The sequence below is a fragment of the Puccinia triticina genome, chromosome 14A, assembly GCF_026914185.1.
Source record: "Puccinia triticina chromosome 14A, complete sequence".
Lineage (NCBI taxonomy): Eukaryota > Fungi > Basidiomycota > Pucciniomycetes > Pucciniales > Pucciniaceae > Puccinia > Puccinia triticina.
The window spans coordinates 3,129,819-3,150,256 of NC_070571.1; the positions used below are offsets into that span (position 1 = coordinate 3,129,819).

The 20,438-nt window shown below is 46.3% G+C and overlaps 3 protein-coding genes across 3 annotated transcripts; all 3 read right to left on the reverse strand.

The window, feature by feature from the left end:
* Nucleotides 1-6,224: 6,224 nt before the first annotated feature.
* On the reverse strand, nucleotides 6,225-6,931 carry PtA15_14A303 (uncharacterized protein; the record flags this gene model as incomplete). The annotated part of the gene is made up of 2 exons (XM_053163005.1): nucleotides 6,225-6,718; nucleotides 6,814-6,931. 2 exons carry the CDS (start codon nucleotides 6,929-6,931, stop codon nucleotides 6,225-6,227), a joined length of 612 nt encoding a protein of 203 aa, XP_053026974.1.
* A 236-nt stretch (nucleotides 6,932-7,167) lies between these two features.
* On the reverse strand, nucleotides 7,168-7,985 carry PtA15_14A304 (uncharacterized protein; the record flags this gene model as incomplete). Its single annotated transcript, XM_053163006.1, has 3 exons — nucleotides 7,168-7,379; nucleotides 7,441-7,657; nucleotides 7,719-7,985. The coding sequence occupies 3 exons, from the start codon at nucleotides 7,983-7,985 to the stop codon at nucleotides 7,168-7,170; spliced, it is 696 nt and encodes a 231-aa protein (XP_053026975.1).
* Nucleotides 7,986-13,830: 5,845 nt separating this feature from the next.
* Nucleotides 13,831-18,265, reverse strand: PtA15_14A305 (uncharacterized protein; the record flags this gene model as incomplete). Its single annotated transcript, XM_053163007.1, has 15 exons — nucleotides 13,831-14,138; nucleotides 14,230-14,511; nucleotides 14,610-14,748; nucleotides 14,818-15,143; nucleotides 15,229-15,419; nucleotides 15,507-15,882; nucleotides 16,006-16,198; nucleotides 16,277-16,542; nucleotides 16,605-16,720; nucleotides 16,828-16,960; nucleotides 17,040-17,229; nucleotides 17,386-17,470; nucleotides 17,568-17,652; nucleotides 17,739-17,985; nucleotides 18,083-18,265. The coding sequence occupies 15 exons, from the start codon at nucleotides 18,263-18,265 to the stop codon at nucleotides 13,831-13,833; spliced, it is 3,120 nt and encodes a 1,039-aa protein (XP_053026976.1).
* Between the last annotated feature and the right edge of the window lie 2,173 nt (nucleotides 18,266-20,438).

Below are 20,438 nucleotides of genomic sequence, written 5' to 3' on the forward strand. Positions count from 1 at the left end.
TAGGCTTATAGGGGGTTTGTGTGGTCTTACAAGTAAGCATTCACAAATTCATCAATTCTCTATTGTAATCAAGTAGCGCTCAGGTAGCTTTGGGCTCATAACCTGTAGAGACTGTAAAATGAAGATGTGTCTGGTGAGAGTCGAACTCACGACCTCAGTTATGCTGAGACACATACTAGAGTGCTGCCTTTACCAACTAGGCTACAGAAGCTTGTGGCTGCCAGCTGGGTGGTTGGTTGTTAGTGCTCATGGGTCAATCCAACAGCCCTCCATACTGTGGTGACACATCATGGTAGCAGACTAACAGACAAATCAACAGCCCAAGCCTGCCCAATTATCATCCCTAGCTGTGGGTGTCTGGTCTTGCAAAGAAAGCCTCCAATAGCCCTTGGCAGCGTGCTATCACCCCTTTTTGGTGTGCCAAGATTCTGAGTTTGGCTGGGTGGTTTCTTCAAACCATCACAGTTCCTTGCCCTCAAAACGTAAAAGCCTAAAACTTTGCTTGGCACAAAGCCTTGTATCTTGTGTGTCATCCCACACAATCTGAGTTGTGTTACAACACCTCTTCAAGGTTAAATAAATTATCAAAGTAAATAGAATCTTGGAGCTTACTGAAGCTGAGTAACAGAAGGGATCCGTGCTGATCCGTGCTCAATGACTTGATACATTTTTTTGACTTACAGCAATGGTGGGCCAGATACGCTAACAGTAGCTGTAGTGTAGCGTAATGTTAGCTTTTTTAGCTACGCTATGCAAAAGTTACTGTTAGCAGCCAGGATTATCCCGCTAACGCTACTCAAAAAAAAGAAAAGCGCAAAAACGCGCCTGCGTAGCGTTAGCGGTTTTTTTTGTCAGCCGCTAACACTACATACTTTTGTGGGGAGCGGTGTTAGCGTATAATAAAGCTACGCTAACATTTAGCGCAGCTTTTTTCTTTTCTAACGCCCCCTGGGCATACAAATGGGCAGAAACAGCCTAGTTTTTTTTCCAGCCCTAGAATAGCGGGGAATTTATTCCATGACACTACCAGAGGCAAAATTCTGTTAGCAATCAATGCACTAAGCTACTGGAGGGCAAAAATCTGTTAGCAGTCAATCCGCTACGCTAACAGTTAGCGTAGCAATATTTTTTCTGCCCTAATGGTTTTTTTAGTGTTAGCGCAGAAACAACAAGCTACGCCACATGTCTGGTTTAGCGGCATAAAATCCTGCCACCACTGCAAGTTTTTGCCCAAAAAGAATTGCCGCTATGCTAACGCGTAGCGGCCCTGTAGCGTAGTATAGCACAGCGGCCCTGTAGCGTAGTATAGCGCAGCGGCCCTGTAGCGTAGTATAGCGCAGCGGCCCTCTAGCGTAGTATAGCGCAGCAGCCCACTGTTGCTTACAGTCAACCCTCTTGATTGCCGGCACAGACTGTCCATCAAGACCATACAACCCTCTGGATGATTGGTACAGACCGGTCCTTGAGGTGATATGTACAACACCCTGGATGACCGGTGATGACCAGGCTGTGCCGGTCATTGAGGGGACTTGACAGGACCCCGGAAAGCCCCAACCAAGCTGCCCCATGTAAATTTTGCTAATTCCGGGTTTTGGATACGTGGGAAAATTGGGTTTTTCCCACTTGGACCCAGTTTGGATACGTAGTACATGAGGAGGTTTTTTTGGGAGAAAGGCCCACCGGGGCAAAATTAGACAAAAACAGCCTCTTTTTGGCTGGGAATTGAACCCAAGACCTAAATAATTGGTTTTTCTTTCCAGGCAAGCCCAAAATATACCAATTACATTAGGAGCATCTTTGAAAAACAAACCAATTTAGATACATATCCAGTGATTTACATGAGGAGCATTTTGCAAAAAATGTCCCCTGGATATGTTTTACATGAGGCGGCTTGGTAGGGGCTCTCTGGGGTCCTGTTCATGGAGAGGGTTTTATCCTCTCAATTACTGGCACATATGGTCATTGAGAGTGTTGAGTCCCTTCAATGACTGGCACATACCGGACTAGCAAGCACGGTACTCAAGCTAGCTGTATGTCAAACATGCTATGTATTAATCGGAGAGTCTGTGCTCTAATTTTGTGATTGATTTCTGCAAGTCTGGGTTATAAACTTGGTAACAGTCTTAAGGTTTATTTGTCTTGTTTAATGTTTCAGGACTTACTTGTGTCAGTAAATAAAGAAAAAAATACAAGGCTCAGCACTTGCATGTTGAGCTGATCTGGAGCAAAAAAGCAAAAGCCCATTATGGAATCAGGGAGGTACAAGGGGAAAGGTGAAAAGAGGGGTGAAAAACCCATTCTTTGTGCGCCAGAATTGGCAGGTATGGTGCAAGTCCCTCCTGCCAAGGGCTATTGGAGGCTTGCTTGGCAAGACCAGAAGCCCGCAGCAGCAAGGGACTTGAGTTAAGTTTGTGCCTCATATGAAATTCTTGGATACTTTGGAACCCTTCAAATAACACAAAAGAAAGGTGAAAAATAAATACTAAAAATAATCTGAGTGCCTGCTCCTGTCTGCCCGGGGGTGCTCCCCCGGGGATTTCTGACCCGCCAAAACTCAATCTCTCACGGCACCCGCGGAATCCGCCACAGGTCCCCAACTTTGCTTGGGGATCAGGGCCTTGGGCGGCCAGTACCGGCAATCAAGAGAGAACATACATGATACACCCTCCCGAGGGCCAATACCACCGATTGAAAGAGCACATACACTCTCTCAATAGCCAGTACTGGCCCTCGATAGAGTGTATGTGCTCTCTTGATCGCCGGTACTGGCCGCCCGAGGCCCAGAACTAGCCATCAAGGGGGTTTAGGAGAGTGGGCTCTCCTGATGGCCAGTACCAGTCATTGGGAGAGCTTAGGCTTGCATGCAGCTCTCACAATGACTGATACTGGGAATCAAAGGTAAGTTGGATCTCCTTATGGGAGTGGGTACCACCGGTACACCGCCAGACACCCACCCGGCGGTGCCGGGTGCCTGTAGATACGTACATGTAGAGATTATGCCCATTGAACTTTGCTTTTGAGTTTTTTTTTTAAAGTGCAGTTTGATTTAACATTGCACACTATTGTATATATCCTTCAATGAGTACAAAAAATTGGCATAATGTGATGAGGATTGCCTATAAAAACTAACCAGCAAATTTGAAAATGTCAGTAACATTGTGATGGGACATTAACCATACAGGAAATATCAGGAAAGAAAGGACTTAAGAGTTCCATTGCCATTGCTTGCAGCTTTGGGTGGCTTGCTTCAACCTTGTAACGGCTGCGCTGCAGCAAGCGCAGCGGTTTGTGGTGCCGCTGCGCTGCACTGCACTGCAGTGTAGCGGTCAAACTGCTGCCACTTCTGCTTTACAAGATCCCCAAGAAAAAAATATTTTAGTGCACTATAAAAAATGGCCATGGATCAGCCAACCGCTAGAATCAGTGCTAGCGCAGCAGCAATAAAGCACTAATCTACATGCACTGGGGGAAAAATCACTTTTAAGCTACCAGTAATTATCAATAATCAAGATTGTTTTGTAGGTTTTGAGAGGGGACAGAGCTCAAGAGAAGAGAAGAAAAAATAAAACTAGCACTTTTTTGATGGGTTGTTTAGGTTTAGGTTTTGTTTTGTACCTTTCAAATTTTGGGTTGCTCCTTGCCTCCATCAATAACCTTTTGACATTCCGAGAATACTCCTTCCAGCCTGACTTCATTCCAGATCCACATATGACTGCTAATACAGCACTTTACTGTTTGTGTTGCCAATGCAGATCTACCTTTGGGCTGCCTCTGAGAAAGTCTGCTCAACCGTGACTGAGCTGGCTGAACATGCTAGATATTCCCTGGGCATTGACCCCAAGATTGGAAATTTTTTCCAATGCAACTGTGTGAAAGAGGATAATTATGATCTGCCCAATCAGTATTGATTGAGGAGAAAAGAAGGGAGTAATATTTTAACTTTCTTTCCATCAACCTAATACACACCCCCTCTTGTCCATAGAAAAATCTCCCTTGACATAGGGCTGGATTTTGGTGTTTGATTTGAGAGCCTTGGGATTTTCTTGGTAGAAGTTAGATCCCTCACCATCAGATTCAGGATCAGAGTAAGCATCTTGCGCTTGGGAATACTTTTGACTAGAGTTTTCTGGCTGAAGAGACTTGAGGTGAGCTATTACCTTCAAATTCAGCAACTTGGCTCATAGAGCAATTTTTAGCTAAAAGCAATTGCAGTAAGACTCCAGCCTCTGTCAAGCAGCCAATCAGCTTAAGCTCTTACCAGTTATTTTTACACCTCACTCCCTGTTATTAATAACTACATATTATTAATAACAAAGTCATTTGTCCTCTTACATAAGAGAGAATAACCCTTGTGGTGGCTAATTACCACGTAACAAGTTTGGTATTGTATTACCAGTGTTACATTTCAACACAGTTATAGTGCAAGGGCCTAAAAACCTTAATTACAAATAAGTTTTATGGTTTTTGACCCTTAGCTTCATAAAAAGAGCTGTCAAGTTGGGCCGGTTAATTTTTCAGACTTCTTCTCAAGAAGCTGCATAATCACCTTTTGTGCCTTGTAAGCCCAGTTGCGGCTCTCATACGCAATATTCCACCTGAGACACCTTTGGCCATTGTGAAATTATTACTTACGCAGTTGGTTGTATGGGCAAGGACGCGATTATTGAATGCATGAAATAAGAATGCTAGACAAAAAACATGTGAAAAAACAAAACAAAGACATATCTTTGTGTAGAGGCCACTTCACCAAGAAATTGGCAAAGAGCACAGCAAGGTACTTGCTGTTGTGATGCCACAATACATATTTGATTGCAAGGTGTTGGCACACATACACCCACACCGGTGTGATTTAGCAGCAACAAATAACCATCAAGGCTTTCTGGCTTCCCTTGGTTGTCCATACATCCAATACTAGTGAGATTTTACAATCAGAGGCCAAAAGAGAAGCAAACTTTTTTTAAGCTGATGATTGGATTGGACAACATACTGAGATTGAAAAAATCACCCAAATTGCTTTTAGAACCTGTGTTTGATGTTTGAGATAAAGTTGATGTGCATGTGATGCCACCCAAACCCAAGAGTTTAACTTTGCATTGCTCAGAGTGTAGTCAAACAAAAGCTGTAGAAGAAAGTCCTTGAGTCACAACCAGGGCAAAGAGTGTTGGATGATCCAGAGGACAAGTAACTTGTTGAGGTTTGTATTATCAAACCCATTTGCTTTCAAATATCCAATCAAGGTACCGTCTTCAGAATTTTGGTTGGGATCCTTGCTCTGCTCCACAGCGGTGGGCAGAAGGTTAGCTTTATCTTCAATGGCTTTGGCATGGATGGGGCATGCTGATCAGAGTGTTCCCTTGCTCAAGGCGCCGTCACAATGAGCCTTGAGGTTATAATACAATCCAGCTGAGACTTTGAACTTGTTTGGACACCATTGGAATGTCCAGGATTTGTCCCAGGGCAATTTGAAAGCTGAGGTCCAGAAGTATATTTTGGCTCTGGGGCAGGTTCACAGGAGCTTAGAGGGAGGCTGGGTGAGGCTAAATATTTTTCCACCAGCCATTTATGATTTCTTTCTCAGCCAAATTTTTGACTTTGTGAAGTCCCTCCTGGTGGGGCCGCTTTGGGGCCAGCCACATCAAGCATCCCACCAGGGGACTTGTGTTAATTTAGAGACTCCCCTGGCTGGGAAAGCAAGCACCACAAACTCAGGGCCCAGGCACATCAATGGACACTCTCACTATGACAAAAAAAAAAAAAAAAACAACAACAAGAAACTGCTGCCAGCTGACATGCAATACTACAATGGTCCCAAATGTCAACTGGCAGCAGTTTCTTGATTTTTTTTTTTTTCATACTGTCTTGAGTCTTGATGACAATGACACCATCTTGACCTGGTTCCATAAGCTTCTTTTGGATGTACCAGTGATGCTATTGCTACATTTCTAAAACCAGACACAGTAGAATGTGTATCCATTGTGTGTACATCATGCACTCTGAACGCTTGTGTTCTGTATGGATAGAGATGAAAGAGAACATATGGGAAATAGCTGTGCTCTAGATGTTGCATGTTTTTGAATCAAAACAAAGGAAAAAGTGAATAAATAAAAGGGAGATAGAAACATAGGGTGGACATAATAATGGTGGAGATTGGGGATATGAAGGCAGATGAGACAAATGCATATTTACAAAAGGAGATGATCAGATAGATGGGAAAAGGGAGACAATTAAGATTCGCGTCGTTTACGTTTGGAGATCGGGGAAGGGGGGCCGGGCTTTGATTTCTGATGAGAGTGTTTCAGAGAAGGCGAAGGAGAAAGATTCAGGGACTGGGGCCGTTCGGCGGGAGGGTTACGGGTGAGCCTGAGCAGGTCGGATTTTGAAGTTTTTTTTTTGGGTTGGTCGGAAGGAGGCGAAGAGAAGGAGACGGACGGGCGGAGGGGCTTCGGCTGCCTGGCAAGTCGGAGTTCGTTGAGTCCGAAGAGGGCCAGTGCGTGTAGGACCGCCCCGAGGGGGAGGACGATGGGCATGAGCTCGAGGAAGGTGGCGACGAAGAACAGGGCCGAGGGAATGGCCATGATTCCTGTGAAGAACAGCATCGACGCCGGCGCCCGGATGCTCAGACAGTGGAACGGCAGGTAGAAGAGGAAGGTTATCGCTAATAGATTCAGAGGCGACCGGAAAAACCCGTCCCATACGTCCACGCACAGGCCATCGATATCTGCATTCAACAGCTCCCTTGTCAGCCAACTTCCGCAAGACTTACCTACATTCATTCCAAGGAAAAGAGCAGGGATCGGGGGGATGGGGACTGACAGTTCTGCTTGATGTACTCCAGGGCGCCCAGACGGACAGATATCAGGACCGAACTGATGGCCGCCGAAAGACTCCCGAAGGCGAATATTCCATGGACAATTTTCGGCGAAGACGGCATGTTTTGAACAGAGTGCAAGGCGGGTCGATTGAGTAAGCCGACGATATGTATGCGATGTTTTTTGCTCGATGTATCACAGGTGGTTGAGGGTTTTATGGGAAGAGCGGGGTTTATGGTAAGTCCGAGCACAGGAAGATCGATAGTATTTGTATTCGTATGCGGCGCCGGAAAGATAAGCGAAGCGAGAGCGAGACGACTGCGAGTGTAGATGAGTGTGTGGGTGTGTTAGCAAGTGTTTATGGGGCTGAGTTCCTAGGGAAAGTCTTCAGATAAGAGTGGTTGTGACGTGTGCGGAGGAGAGGGGAGAAGGCCGCAGCGGTTTGATCGGCCCCTGTAACTGGGGGACTGTCGGGCTGGGCTGGACTTGTTTCTTTCAGCTTGTCCAACAACAAGAGCGAAAATGCGATGGTTGGTGTTCGGAAGGGACGGAGATTCCAAGGCAACGGGCCTTAATAGTTCGTGTTCGTGTTCTTCTTTTTTTCGTTTCTGTAGGCTGGGACATATGTCACATAGCCTATGCCCAGCGGCGGAGAGGCTTGGGCGCCGGAGGGCGGATGAAAGAGGGTCGGAGACGATGAGTATGTATCCTTGCGGTTCTGGGAGATTGGACCGGGCTAGATGTTGCTCAGAGGCTGGTTGTGACGGGCTGTCGGGCAGGAGAAAACTTTCCGGCGGCGAGATGAGCGAGGGTGCAGTCCGGAAGGGACGGATTGCGATCTGGCTGAGCTGGTCAGAGGCGCTAAGCTACTTAGTTCTGCCAAGCTTGTTGGTGCTGTACTCGTCAGACGGAGAGAGGTTCGAACGCAGCCAATGGTCTAGTGCGCTTGGAGGGTGATGATGGGAAAGATCTGGTGTGTTCGAGCGGGATGGAAGAAGTCATCGGGGTCAGCATCTGAGCGATCAGGCAGCTCAGGCCATCCACCGAAAAGAAACAGACAGACGCGAGTGGCAGTTCCGAAAGCTCAGGCTCCCAGTGTGCACTGTAGCTGTTCAAAGTAGCTTCGGATACACACACTTGAGTCTGCGGCTTGATTCCGTCGGACGGCATGGCCATGGGATTCCCTGCTCGGGTTTCGAAAGGTCCATGAGCAGAAGCCGCTACAATCATCGAAACTTCTCAATACACATCCCTGATTGTATTCAAGCCACCGCATGGCCGCCATCCAGCAGAAACATCTGTCCAAAGATGGATAGCTTTTCAGCGTCACATGACCATTCAACATGGCCTGCGCCAACACCGACCAGGAAGCTCATTCATGAAGTCGTCTGGAAATCGCAGCCGCATGCAAGCGGCATCCATCACTCAACTTCCAAATAGCAACACCAACCAACCGAGCTCGACTGTCTTGGGTCAGAAGAGTCATGAACAATTCGCAATTTCGCGTACTGTGGGCATGTCCGCAATCTATTTCCAACCTCCGATACTCCCCTTAACTTTTGGGTGAACCCCTGATTAAGGAGGTGTTTATTATATGGCAGGTCATTTCATACAAGTGGTCTGCAAAATTGAATCATATATGATCTCAAAGATGAGGATGTATTCCCAATATTAGGAATCCATGACACAGATCCACTATGTACAAGAAAGAAAAAGTTGTGCAACTGCTATCAGTTGACAGGGGATATTGCGCCATCCCCTGTCCCTGTTTGGCATCCCACTGGGTGTCATAAAATTGACAACTGGTGCAGTGATTTATATTGGCAAGCATGGTAGAATGTCCACTTGGCAATAGAGCAGGTGGGAATGCACAAGCAGCTGAGCTCAGAGTGCATTCAGTGACATGAGCACTAAGGATGATGTCAGAAAAGCACAACAGGAAAGCTTACAGAAAGCATGGATTGGATAAGGTGCGGATTTCAGACCGCAAAGTTCAGATTGGGCAGTGGACTGAAGCAGACTGTTGAAGCTGCAACAAAAGGCAGCAAGCATGTGAGAAAAAAAAGCGCAGAGGCAGAGAACAAGGACAAGGAAGACCTCAAAGAGGGCTAAAGCTGCTAGCTTGTGAGGACAAAAAAGGCTCCTCACTACAAGAGACTCAAAGGGTCTGAGGGAAAATATTGATGATGTTTTGATTATCCAGATGAGCAGACTTTGTAGCTATTGCAACCAAGGGACAAGTTGTGGGCAGAAGATGAACAAGCATATTCATCTGGAGGGAAAAAAAGAGTGACAGATGTGCAACAAGGAGAGAAATGGACCCTGGGCAGTTGCAGTTTCAACACGGATGGGTAGGGCTGGACTGTGGTGGACCAAACACAGGGACTGATAGCAGCGGCGCACCAGGGCAGCTGAAGCGGGTGGAGCTGGGGCGGAGGCGCTGGTGAGAGACCAACTGACAGGGGCTAGGCAGAGTACTTGGGAGGTCAAGCGTTGGAGAGGAGGAGAGCCTGGGAACATGACGTGCAGAAATTGGGTGGAGACAACGGACTAGTACAGGAAAGCGTTAAATTGCGGTATTGGGTGGGAACGGAGAAGTGCATGGAGGGAAGGAAGGGGGTGGAGGCTCACATTTTCTCTTCTCTTTTTCCTTTTCATCATTTTACTTACTACTCATCATTTTCTTACAACTTACAGACATACTAGAGTATTATAAGAGTTTTATGTGACCTTTATTTTGCTTACTTGCGTGATAGCTATCACAGACTTGTGCTTGCAGAGTGTGGAGCTTCATTCATTTGAAGATTATTAAGCTACAGATCAGGCTCATTGCAGGGCGCTGAAGGCTAGCGGAACAAAGCAGTGCAGAGCCAAGACATCAATAATCACTCAGCCCAGAAATACAATTCTTGAAGAAGGCAGAAGTGGTCATTTCTACACACTTACCAACCTTTATTCTCAAACTGGAGTTGAAGCTCCATTATTCCCCCTGCCAAAAGGGATATTTCACCCTGACCCCAAAATTTCCCTGTGATAATCCCTCCTTTTGGCCTTGAACCAATTTTCAAACTCAATGGAACCCAGACACCAGAAACCTCCCTTGTCAAAGCCCTAAGGCTTGGTCTGCTTGGTTTTGGTACCCGAGTGACGGGTATACCCGCGGGACGGGCGTCGGGCTAGCTCAAAGTGGCCGGGTACCCCGCGGGATCCAGCCCTAGCTACGCTGCGCTACGTTGCGCTAAGGCGCTTTTAGCGGAAAAAGGCCTTTTTTGCCTCAAAAAGCGCTGTAGCGCAGAGTAGCAAACGCTCTTTTGCGCCCTGCGTGCTTAGCGTTAGCGCCATTGCGCAAATCTGCGCTAATGCTACGCTAAAAGCTAAAATAGCTTTGCACCCTGTGCGCGTAGCATTAGCGCAGATGCACGCAGTTGCGCTAACACTACACTACAAAAAGCGCATTTGTGCTGCGCTACGCTACGCTAACAGCTATGGTTAGCGTAGCTGACCCACTGTTGCCTGGCAGGTGCCCTCTGGCCAAAGCAGGTAACTGCCTGCGGGTAGCAGATACAGACAATGAGTTTGCCAGGGCCATCTCTAGTTTTTTTCAGGCCTTGGAGGCCTTTTAATTCTTCTTGGGGTCAAATTACATGGTGCAGAAGGCCATTTTGAACTCTGTGTATGTCAGGGTTGCATCTTCTGCTGCTCTGTCTGGTTTTCTTTCTCAGGTTAATGAAGATTATTGCACCACTGGATTGATTGCAACAGCTTGGGTGATGACAGAAAAAATCCAGGAGTAACTTTATAAATCATATCACTATCAACAAGCCAATTTATGTTTGTTCAATGTTACTAGAACCCCAAATCAAAGCAACTCATCTTGCCATATTCTTCCTTGAAGAACTTTGAAATACCAAAGAGGGAATCCTCCAGATGTTCAGATAGGAAGCAGAGAAATTTACTATTTTCAATCACAATTATAAGAGATTGACTTAAGAAGAGGAAAGAAAATCACAAGCTGGCCCAGGAAACCTTTGATCATGTCTATTCAAACAAAAGAAGTGCTTTCTGACCTTGCTTGATGAAGAAATGAAAAGCTACTTGGAAGCAGAGTGTGAGGATGAAGTCTGCAATCATCAAAGAGTAGTTACCCTACACGTAACAGGTAGATGATGGTATTGGTAACATAACATAATTTTTGTTGTTATCTACGCATTACACGTAATGGTGGTGCAATTATAATGTTATTGCACCACAGTACAGCCCATCTTTTTATGTTTGTTACATTATTGGGACATGCAGGACCCCTGACAACAAGCAATTATTGAGGATAAAACAGCCTTAACTGTTCCATTATTGTGTTATCCAGGTGATAAAACAATAACGGACCTCTTCTTTGAGGCCCGTTACGTCATGCACAGACCTTAAAATGACCCTGTTATTAGTAAAGTAACAGGGAGCCCTGGGTAACAAGGGTAGTTATGTACCCAAATTGTGTGGGGACCTTTGCTGCTGCAATCCATTGACCTTCTGGAAATCACACCAAGTCAAAATGCTAACTCTTCCAAATATGTCTAAAACCCTTGTAGCCATTCCTGAAACTAGGGCTCCTTGTGAGCACTCTTTCTTGGTTGGGCACCACACTCAAACTTTCTCCAGAAACTGCATGTTACCAAAAAAAATTGATTCAATTTTGTGTTTGATGAGCCAGACTGATAACATCATCTCATACAGCTTAAATCAACAATATACCTTTTGTTTCCTTTTTTTCTATTCCTCCTCTTGTTCAGTAATAAGTAACCAACTCTGCCCCTGCTCCCCAGACCCCCACATAATGTGTACTGGAACCCAATCGGATCTCAGATTGGAGCCAGGCTGTCCCAAGCCCAATCCAATCCTAAGATCTGTTGGGTGATCCGCAATGACCAGGTTTGGAGCAGAAACTAGTCTGATAAGCTGTCTCAGCCGTTGGTCCAATACATTCACCCCGGGCAAATCGGGGTCATGAGAGCTGTACAGTGCCGGACACCTCTTCTGTGTAAGGCCACGCCTGCAAAATTACAATTTTTTTTTGATTGCTATCAACATTTACACATATCATGTACAAGTCATGAACATGACATTTTTGAGCTCTACAGACCTTGGCAAGTTGATAAATATCTTGCCGGGTCTGTGGGATCACTCAAAAAAAAGTTTCACTTTTTCCGAGGCCCAATTTTGGGACCCATGGGCTTACAGGGAATTTCATGGCTTTGTGGGGGTGGATTATGCACATAGCATACTTGAATATGCATAATATGCATATACAGCAGCTGCAGAGCACATGTACATACATACATACGAGACTGACCAAGTCACAGTGCCTTGGTCCTCGGCAGACTCACGAGGTTCGGAGATAAAGAGGAAAGATACATTCTCATCTTCCTGAAATCACGTCAACATCTATCAGCACATTCTTTGGAATGCGCCGATGAGACTTATACTTTTTCATAGCTCTTTGGGCGGCGTGGGCATCAAGGCCAAGTTCGTAGGCAGATTGTTGTCAATCCACATGTTGGAAGTATTTTCGGATCATTTTGATAGGGCATGCACGACGAGCTCTTTCAAAGAGTGCCTGACATTCTTTCCAAGTGCCACAGTTGTGGCTGCTCCTTTGACAAACTAAATATTATTAAGTGTCAGCGTCTGTGAGCAAAGGAGAGGTGTTTAGACTTTGAAACATACAGTTTTTGATGTACGACCATAAGAGTTCAATCAGGTTCAACTCGCAGTGGAACTTGGGAAGAAATAAACAGACATGCCCAGCGTCCTCAATTATCATCTGCAGTAGTGGTCGCTCCGAAGCAAAATCACAGCAGCAGTTCAGCATTTGTTGAGTTTCATTTGCAAGATCAAGTTCTTGGTAGCTTTCCAGGAGTGGTGAAGCTAATAAGACCGAGTCGTTACCATCGGGAATCTCGATGGATGGAGGTTGAACCAGATTTTTTGATTGGTGTTTACGTGGATTTGAGGCCAATTTTTGTTGAACAGAAGCTTCAAGTCTTTTTCTTTTCATCTGGCCGCGGCGGGCCTTTGTCATTGGGGCCATTTGAGCGAATGGGCTTCTTGAGAGTAAGTACTCTTCAACGGTGAGCGTGCTTCAAGGCTCACATCCCCTCTCCCCGACCCCTATTTTCCCCTAAACCCCGGGGGATTCGGGGAATCCTTCTGATTTTTCCGAGCCTCAACATTTGGGACCCCCCCAGGGGCCTAACACAGAAGAGGTGTCCGGCACTGTACAGGTTGCATGGTCCTGTATGCATGTCAGGTCATGCAGGTCCTGTCACATATACATGACAAGCTGTCCGGATCATGACATGCAGCTCACATCTCCAACATGTCACATGCACAGTGACTGTGCAGAGGCTTTCACAGACCTGTCATACATGAAAGCCAGTCCTGCAAATGATGCATGACACAGGGCGCGGGAATTTTTTATGTGACATGCAGGACTGTGCAACCTGTATGCCTGTCATGACCCCGGTTTGCCCGGGGTGATTGGATGTCGTGGAGTCACTATTGGAACTGGCAAGGTCAGCCCACCATGCTTTTAAAAGGAGCTTCAATACAGGTCTAACCAACCAATAAGTTGTTTCAGTGGCATGCAATCAAGCCACAACAGATTGGTGATAAGCAGTGAACGATTCGCGCTGACGTCATCGCCTGCCTCCGTGGCTCAGTTGGTTAGAGCGCCGGTCTCATATTTCGCATCGAATAACAATGTGATCATCCGAAGGGATGAGTCATCCGGAGATCGCCAGTTCGATCCTGGCCGAGGGCATATCTTTTTGGTTTTCCCGGATTCAGAATTAACAGACCATATTAACAATTCAATAGTTGCCCTTGGCTTGCGCAACTAATCGTTCTCTATTTATTATTATGTATCTCCAACACAAGATTGAGAATGCTAATGCTGAGTTTGGTTTGATCCGAAAAAGATAACACAGGAGATAATAAGATGGGGATGAAAAAAAAAGATCATATATTTTCAAGATGACAATCTCCATCTGCCACCGCAATGCCAACAACATACAGAGGAATCCAACAAGACCTGAACAAAAGAAAACCTGTCCAGCCGATCAATATCGACCACATCCTCTGGCTGAATAGAAGTGGAAGGAGGATGTTCTTGAGGGTGAGCGCCGGGCCCCGTTTGAGCTTCTTCTCGACTGCCTTCATCTTCTCGACTGATCTTTCGATCCTCGCCACTACCTCTGCTCCTCGCTTTCCTTCCACAACCCGTACATATTCTCACTTTAATCGTCGACAAGATTTGGAACGTGACTGAACATCTGTCTATTGGGGAAAAAAAGAAGGAAACTAGATCAATTTAGCAAGCAGTTCTCGATGTTGAACGATAATTATAATAAAAAGTGAGTCTACATACCCCAAACATGACCAACGCGACAGATGGCAAAACGGAGACTATCAAAACAAACGGATTGAAGACACGCAGGACACTTTTCCATCTCTTGATCCTCTGCTCCAGTCGGGATTGGAGGAGTCACATTATCTGCTGAAGCATCAAAAGCTAAGGAAAGACGGTCCTGGTCTAGCAACTTGTGATCGATCTCATCAGGTTCCAACAGTTGTTCGATTGACGGTTCTGGAAACCACGCAATCGCCTTGCTCGCATGTTGGTATCGATGAAAAACTGGTCTTTCATCATCTGAAGCGTGGTTTGAGAAGATTCAAAAGCAATCAAGCATAATCGTCAGCAGACTCTTTCAAACAGTGTCCCTTTCGTCAAAACATTTGATAACTCACCAGAAAGCTGTCCTTGATGACGAACAAAGAATTGCGCAATGTTTTGCAAGACCAGACGATGGATGATTCTTGAGATAGAGACTTTGGCTTCAACAAGTCTACTCCTCAATGAAGGAAACCGAACTTTATCGACCCGAGCCTACGAAGATCCAGGTATCCACTGCTGTCAAAAGCGGGTATATTGTGGCGATGACAGAAGGCAAATTACCAGTAAGAAGTGACATAGATTGGCCTTCAAGCGAAGATGATCAAGATTAGGATTATACAGGATTTGATTGATCAATTGGCTTTTCAGAGCCAGTGAGGCTTTCACCTCCTGAGGGTCGAGATCGGGTTGGTGGTCAGGTAGAGCCGAGTAAAAAGGTTCGTTATAATTTTCTCCCAGCCTTTCCAGCTGAAGAAAATCAAGCAGCTTTGAAAGAGTTGAGGTGAGCAGATCAAACGATGCAGACTCCCGAGGCCCAGTATCGGAGAAAATCGAGTGAAGGATGTTGAAGATGTTGAATAGTCTTAAAGGAGGCGATACTAGAAGGGCTGTACGAGGTACACTTTCAATGAGTCAGCATCTTTTGAAGATAGATTCAAAACAACCAAAGGAAGTATAGTCTTAGTAACCAACACGAAACCGATTTTGCAAACATGGCCGGCATGATCCAATTGATTTGGTTCTCAAGAATCCCCAGAAGCTGCATTCTTCTTGGAAGTTTTACAGGGTGCTGACGCGACCCTACAGGATCAAAATCTGCTAAACAAAATTGGAGAATTTGGTAGTTCTCCGGCTTGTATCGAAACTTATTGGGGGCATCGATCCTGAGAGGCAGAAAGAAAAGAGGGAGCAGCACAACGAATGAGGAACTGCTTCGCCAAGGTCCAAATGGTCAACGGGCAAAGACTTACTCATATAACCAGCTCATAATGCATCCGTTCGACAGGGCCATCTGATCGGTAGAATGGAGCTGCTGGCGGTCGCCTGAAACATGTTGGAGACTACTGAGAACACTGGATCCAAAGACGTTCATGACGTTTTGCTTGGTGATTGGAATGTTGTTTGGCGGTGGGTGTGCCGAAAAGCCGATCGAGCGAAACTTAGCTCGAAAGTCGAGTGAAAGTTGGACGGAATGTGCCAAGTCAAGCTCGAGTGAATTGGCCGGAGACGAAGACGTTGAAGATGGGTCGGAATGGGAAGATTCCCTGAAAACGAACATCAAGCCGTTTGATAGCATCGCTACTATTTGCGTGATTCCTGGTATACCTGTCGGGATGGCACTGATACCTGTGATTCTCAAGCAAATGAGCACAGTCAGCTTAACCAATCTCTTTCCAGCAAGAAATCTCCACAAGTGTCACGGTAATGTTCTCCAGATTCTTTTTTTATAAAAAAAAATGCCGGTTTTACCTGTACAGCTCGCCCAGCTGTTGCAGTCCGCCCAGCAAAATCGATCATCATGAGGTTGCAAGACAGGTAACTGAATAACCTGAGTGCGACCAATGGAGAATCTAGATTGATAATCACTTTGTTGTTCAGCAGGAGCCGAAGACAGGGAGACCAAAACTATCTCCCCCAACCGACTCAAAACTAATCTTGGTGGCTAGCGATTTCAAAGAAAGGAATACGGATATCAGCCCGTGAAGTGAGGACAAGAAGACAGACCGGTGTGGGAGCGCACATAATTTCCGCAAGACGGTAACCATTTGAAGTAGGTGATAGATGACTGGTTCAGTGGATCCTGGTATACCCCGATGGTCGTTATCTCTATCCGGGAAAGGGGGGAGAGCACCTTAATTGGTCTCTCAAAGGGTCGAAAGAGATGCAAGAGATAAACGACCCCTTTCGAATTAGCAACTGCTAGATGGCTTGTCAACTGGTACTGATGTGTTGATGGATCGTCTAGTTTTGCGAACAGATTGGTAATGTTGATCTGTGAGCGATCCACTTAGAAGCGATACAAATTGATCAACGGAAACAAATAAGAAGAGAAGGACTTTAAAGTTTACCAACTCTTCGCCGAGCGCCCAGTTTCCAATCTGACCACGATAGTAAATTAAGAGTATGGCCATTGGGGCAGATTGGGTTTAAGGATCCAAGTTCCATCTCTCCGTTGGATGTGTGTCTAGAAAAATGAATGAAAACAAGTTCAAGCGTGTTGGTGAGCAAGCCATTTTGCTTGATTCTTTAGAATGGCTTCGATCAATTCTTTCCTGTCAATGAAAAACCAACCTCCATAGAGATATATCTCCTCTCCTGTGACCGACCGCAAGCAACGAAAAATCCACGTCATATAACTCGTCAAACTGTTTCGGACTAGGAATCTCCGATTCACAATGAAAATAGGCAGGCGACCAGGCGAGACCTGCTCATCATAATCAAACGGAAATTCATGACGAAATTTAAATACTTCATCATGCCAACTAGAGAAAAGGGCACTCAACAAGTGGCTTGAGTCCTGAGGACGCAAGACGTAAATCTACTTCTTTTCTCGTTGCCCTCCGCCGATTCGTCCCATGCAGTCTCCGGGCTAACATCGACTGGTTCTGGCGGGTCTTCTGGATGGCCAACGATAGCAGGATAAAAACGGTAAAAAATCTTCAACAATTCTTCGGAAAGATTTAAAGTTTCTTTCTGATTGTTATGATGAATGATAGCAGTGTCGTTGAGATTTTTTATTGCGATTAGTCAGCATATCGGATTAGGCGGTGGAAAACCCAGCATGTAGGAAAGAAGGGCAAAATGAGTTCACATAATTCTTGCGGTAGAAAAATTAAGATCTCAACTGACAATTTCCCATAATCCAGTCTGAAAATTCCGAGTAGGTGAAAACACAAAGACATCACAAGTGGTAGACAATGCAGCAAGCAAGCACCTTGACGTCATAATGAAAAATTTGACAAGTACAAGTAAGCAGACGATTTATTGTGTGGATGATGGTTTGAGAAATCCATATTCGCGGAAATACTGACGATCCCAAGCGTGATAATCCACTAGGAGACCAACTAGCTGTTCGCCAGAACCGGTCGTCGTTAGGCGGTGTAATGGTGGATATGACTAAATGGGTCAACGAAGCAAAATCGTAAAACGTAAGATTCGGACGAGTTTTCAGATGAAACAGACGTGAAATGACGAGAGATTACCATTGGAATGGGCTGACCAATTGACGCCAAGTTGTTTATTGATCTCAATAATTGTCATGAAGAATGGTATCCTATGCTGGCAATCGCCCGATTTGGTAGAGTCTGGTATTGATTCGTGGGTCGCCGAAGGATTAGAACCCGAAGGCGTCGACGGAAGGTCTTGCGAATGAGATCCATTCTCAGCGGGACGAGTTTGTATGTGCGCATGTGGGTCTTCCGGTGGGACCATGTATCCGAGGATGGGCGTCTGGACAAACCCCCAATAACAAGCATGAGATTAGCGGTGCTATTCGGGAGGCATCATATTAGAGGTGCTATCTCGGGAGGGCAGGAGTGATTCTTACCAACAGGCATATGTTCGCCCTGGTGACTGCAAAAGCTTGGCCGTCGCTCGACCATTCCAAACATGAGGGAGAACAATCGATTGGAAGGGTCTGGAGGATGTCCACATGTCCATAACTTGGGTCCGTTGGCTTGGGCTGGTCGGTAGGTTGGCCTGTTTGTCCTATCCTTGTATCAGAGGTCATGTCATTTGTATGCGTGATCGTTCCGGTTTTGTTTCCTGAACACAAATTCTGCCGACAGCTCAGCCTCCAACCACGCGCAGGCGACCACACCCTCCTGAGTCTTACTGGCAATCCCCTTCCCATATGTACAGTGGGTCATCTAATGTTTTTGGCATCACATTTTTCAATGCAGAAGCTCAGGCCACAGACTTGAAGTCATTAAATTGGCTTCAGGGGTGGAAGAGAAGTTCCCAAGAATGATTATGAAATAAAAAAAAGTAAAAATAAAAAAATGAAAAAATGAAAAATGTGGAAAATTTCTAATTTCTTGCCAATTTCTCAGAATGTTCATTACTGTTCAAATCAAGGAGGAAAAATTGGAGAGCACAGTATTATGGAGGCACTGGACCAACATGTTGGACAGCTTTTTGTTTTTTGCAGTGTCTTGAAATTTTTTGCATTGGCAATTTTTTTTATACAAACTAGGGAAATTGCAGCTGCGCCGCGGGAACTCAATTGAAAAGACACAGTGTATTTAGCACCGTGAGGCAGCATTGAAACTGCTTCCCAACAACAGGCCGGCCCACAAAAAGATCCAACCCGCTGCATTGTCTGGAATGCCTCCCAGTACATGTTGACTTGTATATTTATTTCCTGACTTCACAACAGTCCTGCCAAGATCTCTGCGGTGGTACAGTGGATAAGAGTCATCACTGAGCACAGTCTTGCATTGCCAGGCTTTAGGGAATTTCTTGGAACAAACTCCATCCACCAAGCAACCCTTTTGTCCAGAACATGGGCCATGGATCATTGAGGATTTTACCTGCTCGTACAGCAAAGGTTCTGTTTCTTAGTCCGGAATCTCGGCAGAAACTAAAGCGTCAATAGCATTGGGGGTCCTGGGAATGTCTGCCAGGTGTAACATAAGCATAATGTGACAATGTGGCAGGCCACACTTTTGAAACTCCACACAGTAGACGAAAGCTGAGGGCCCAATTATAAACAAGTTTTGGGATAATATTGGGATTGTTTTCAAATAAGTTTGAAATCAAAAAAAAATAACTTAATGGTGCAGATACAGGGGCCAAAACTGTTTCCAACCTGTTTCAAACCAAGTGTAAATTATAAACCCACCACCATGCTGGATGAGTTTCTGGCGCAACTGAACGTAAGCCTCCAATACCAAAGGTTGCTCCGTTGGACAGTTGTCCGTCTTGCATGCGCCAAGACAATGGCAGCAACGGCAGAAGCCTTCCCAAGAACTTGGGGGGACAACTGGCCACTAGAGAATCTGCCGTTGGACCCGCGGCAGGTACCTGGCACCCGCCTCGCACCCGCGCGCGGGTGCCGGGTGCGGGTACGGATACCTGTTCTTTGGGTAAAACGGGTGCGGCACCCGGGTACCTGCCCAGGTACCGCCCTGCGGCGGGGTTTGGGTCGTCCAGACGACGTCGCTGCTGTAGCCTCGTCGTCCGGAAGGAACCCCACAACAGCCTCGTCGTCCGGGAGGAATCCCTTCAGGGAGACGAGGCTGTTGTAGCCTCGTCGTCCGGAAGGGATCCCTTGCGGATGACGAGGCTACAACAGCCTCGTCTCCCGAAAGGGATCCCTTGCGGACGACAAGATACAGCCTCGTCTCCCGAAAGGGATCCCTTGCGGACGACAAGATACAGCCTCGTCGTCCGCAAGTGAACCCTTGCGGACGACAAGATACAGCCTCGTCGTCCGCAAGTGAACCCTTGCGGACGACAAGATACAGCCTCGTCGTCCGCAAGGGATCACTTGGGAGCGACGAGGCTGTTGTAGCCTCGTCGTCCGCGGATCCCTTGCGGACGACGAGACTACAACAGCCTCGTCTCCCGGAAGGGATCCTTTCCGGCGGCACCCGCCGGTACACCGCCGGTACACCCGCGGCACCCGCCGGCAGGTGCCGGGTACGGGTGCGGGTGCCTATTTTTCAGGTAAAACGGGTGCGGCACCCGGGTGCTGCTGGCACCCGGGTCCAACGGCAGATTCTCTACTGGCCACCAATGTCTGCCGACTCTCTCTAGTCAATAGATACCCGTGAATCAGCCTTGAAGGCTGATTCTTGCGCGCAACATACTGGTTCAACTGCGAGAGCCTGTAGCTCGCTCATTCTGCGAGCTACATATGAGGTCCCGGGCATTGATAAATGCGCTTGCATCCTGGCTAT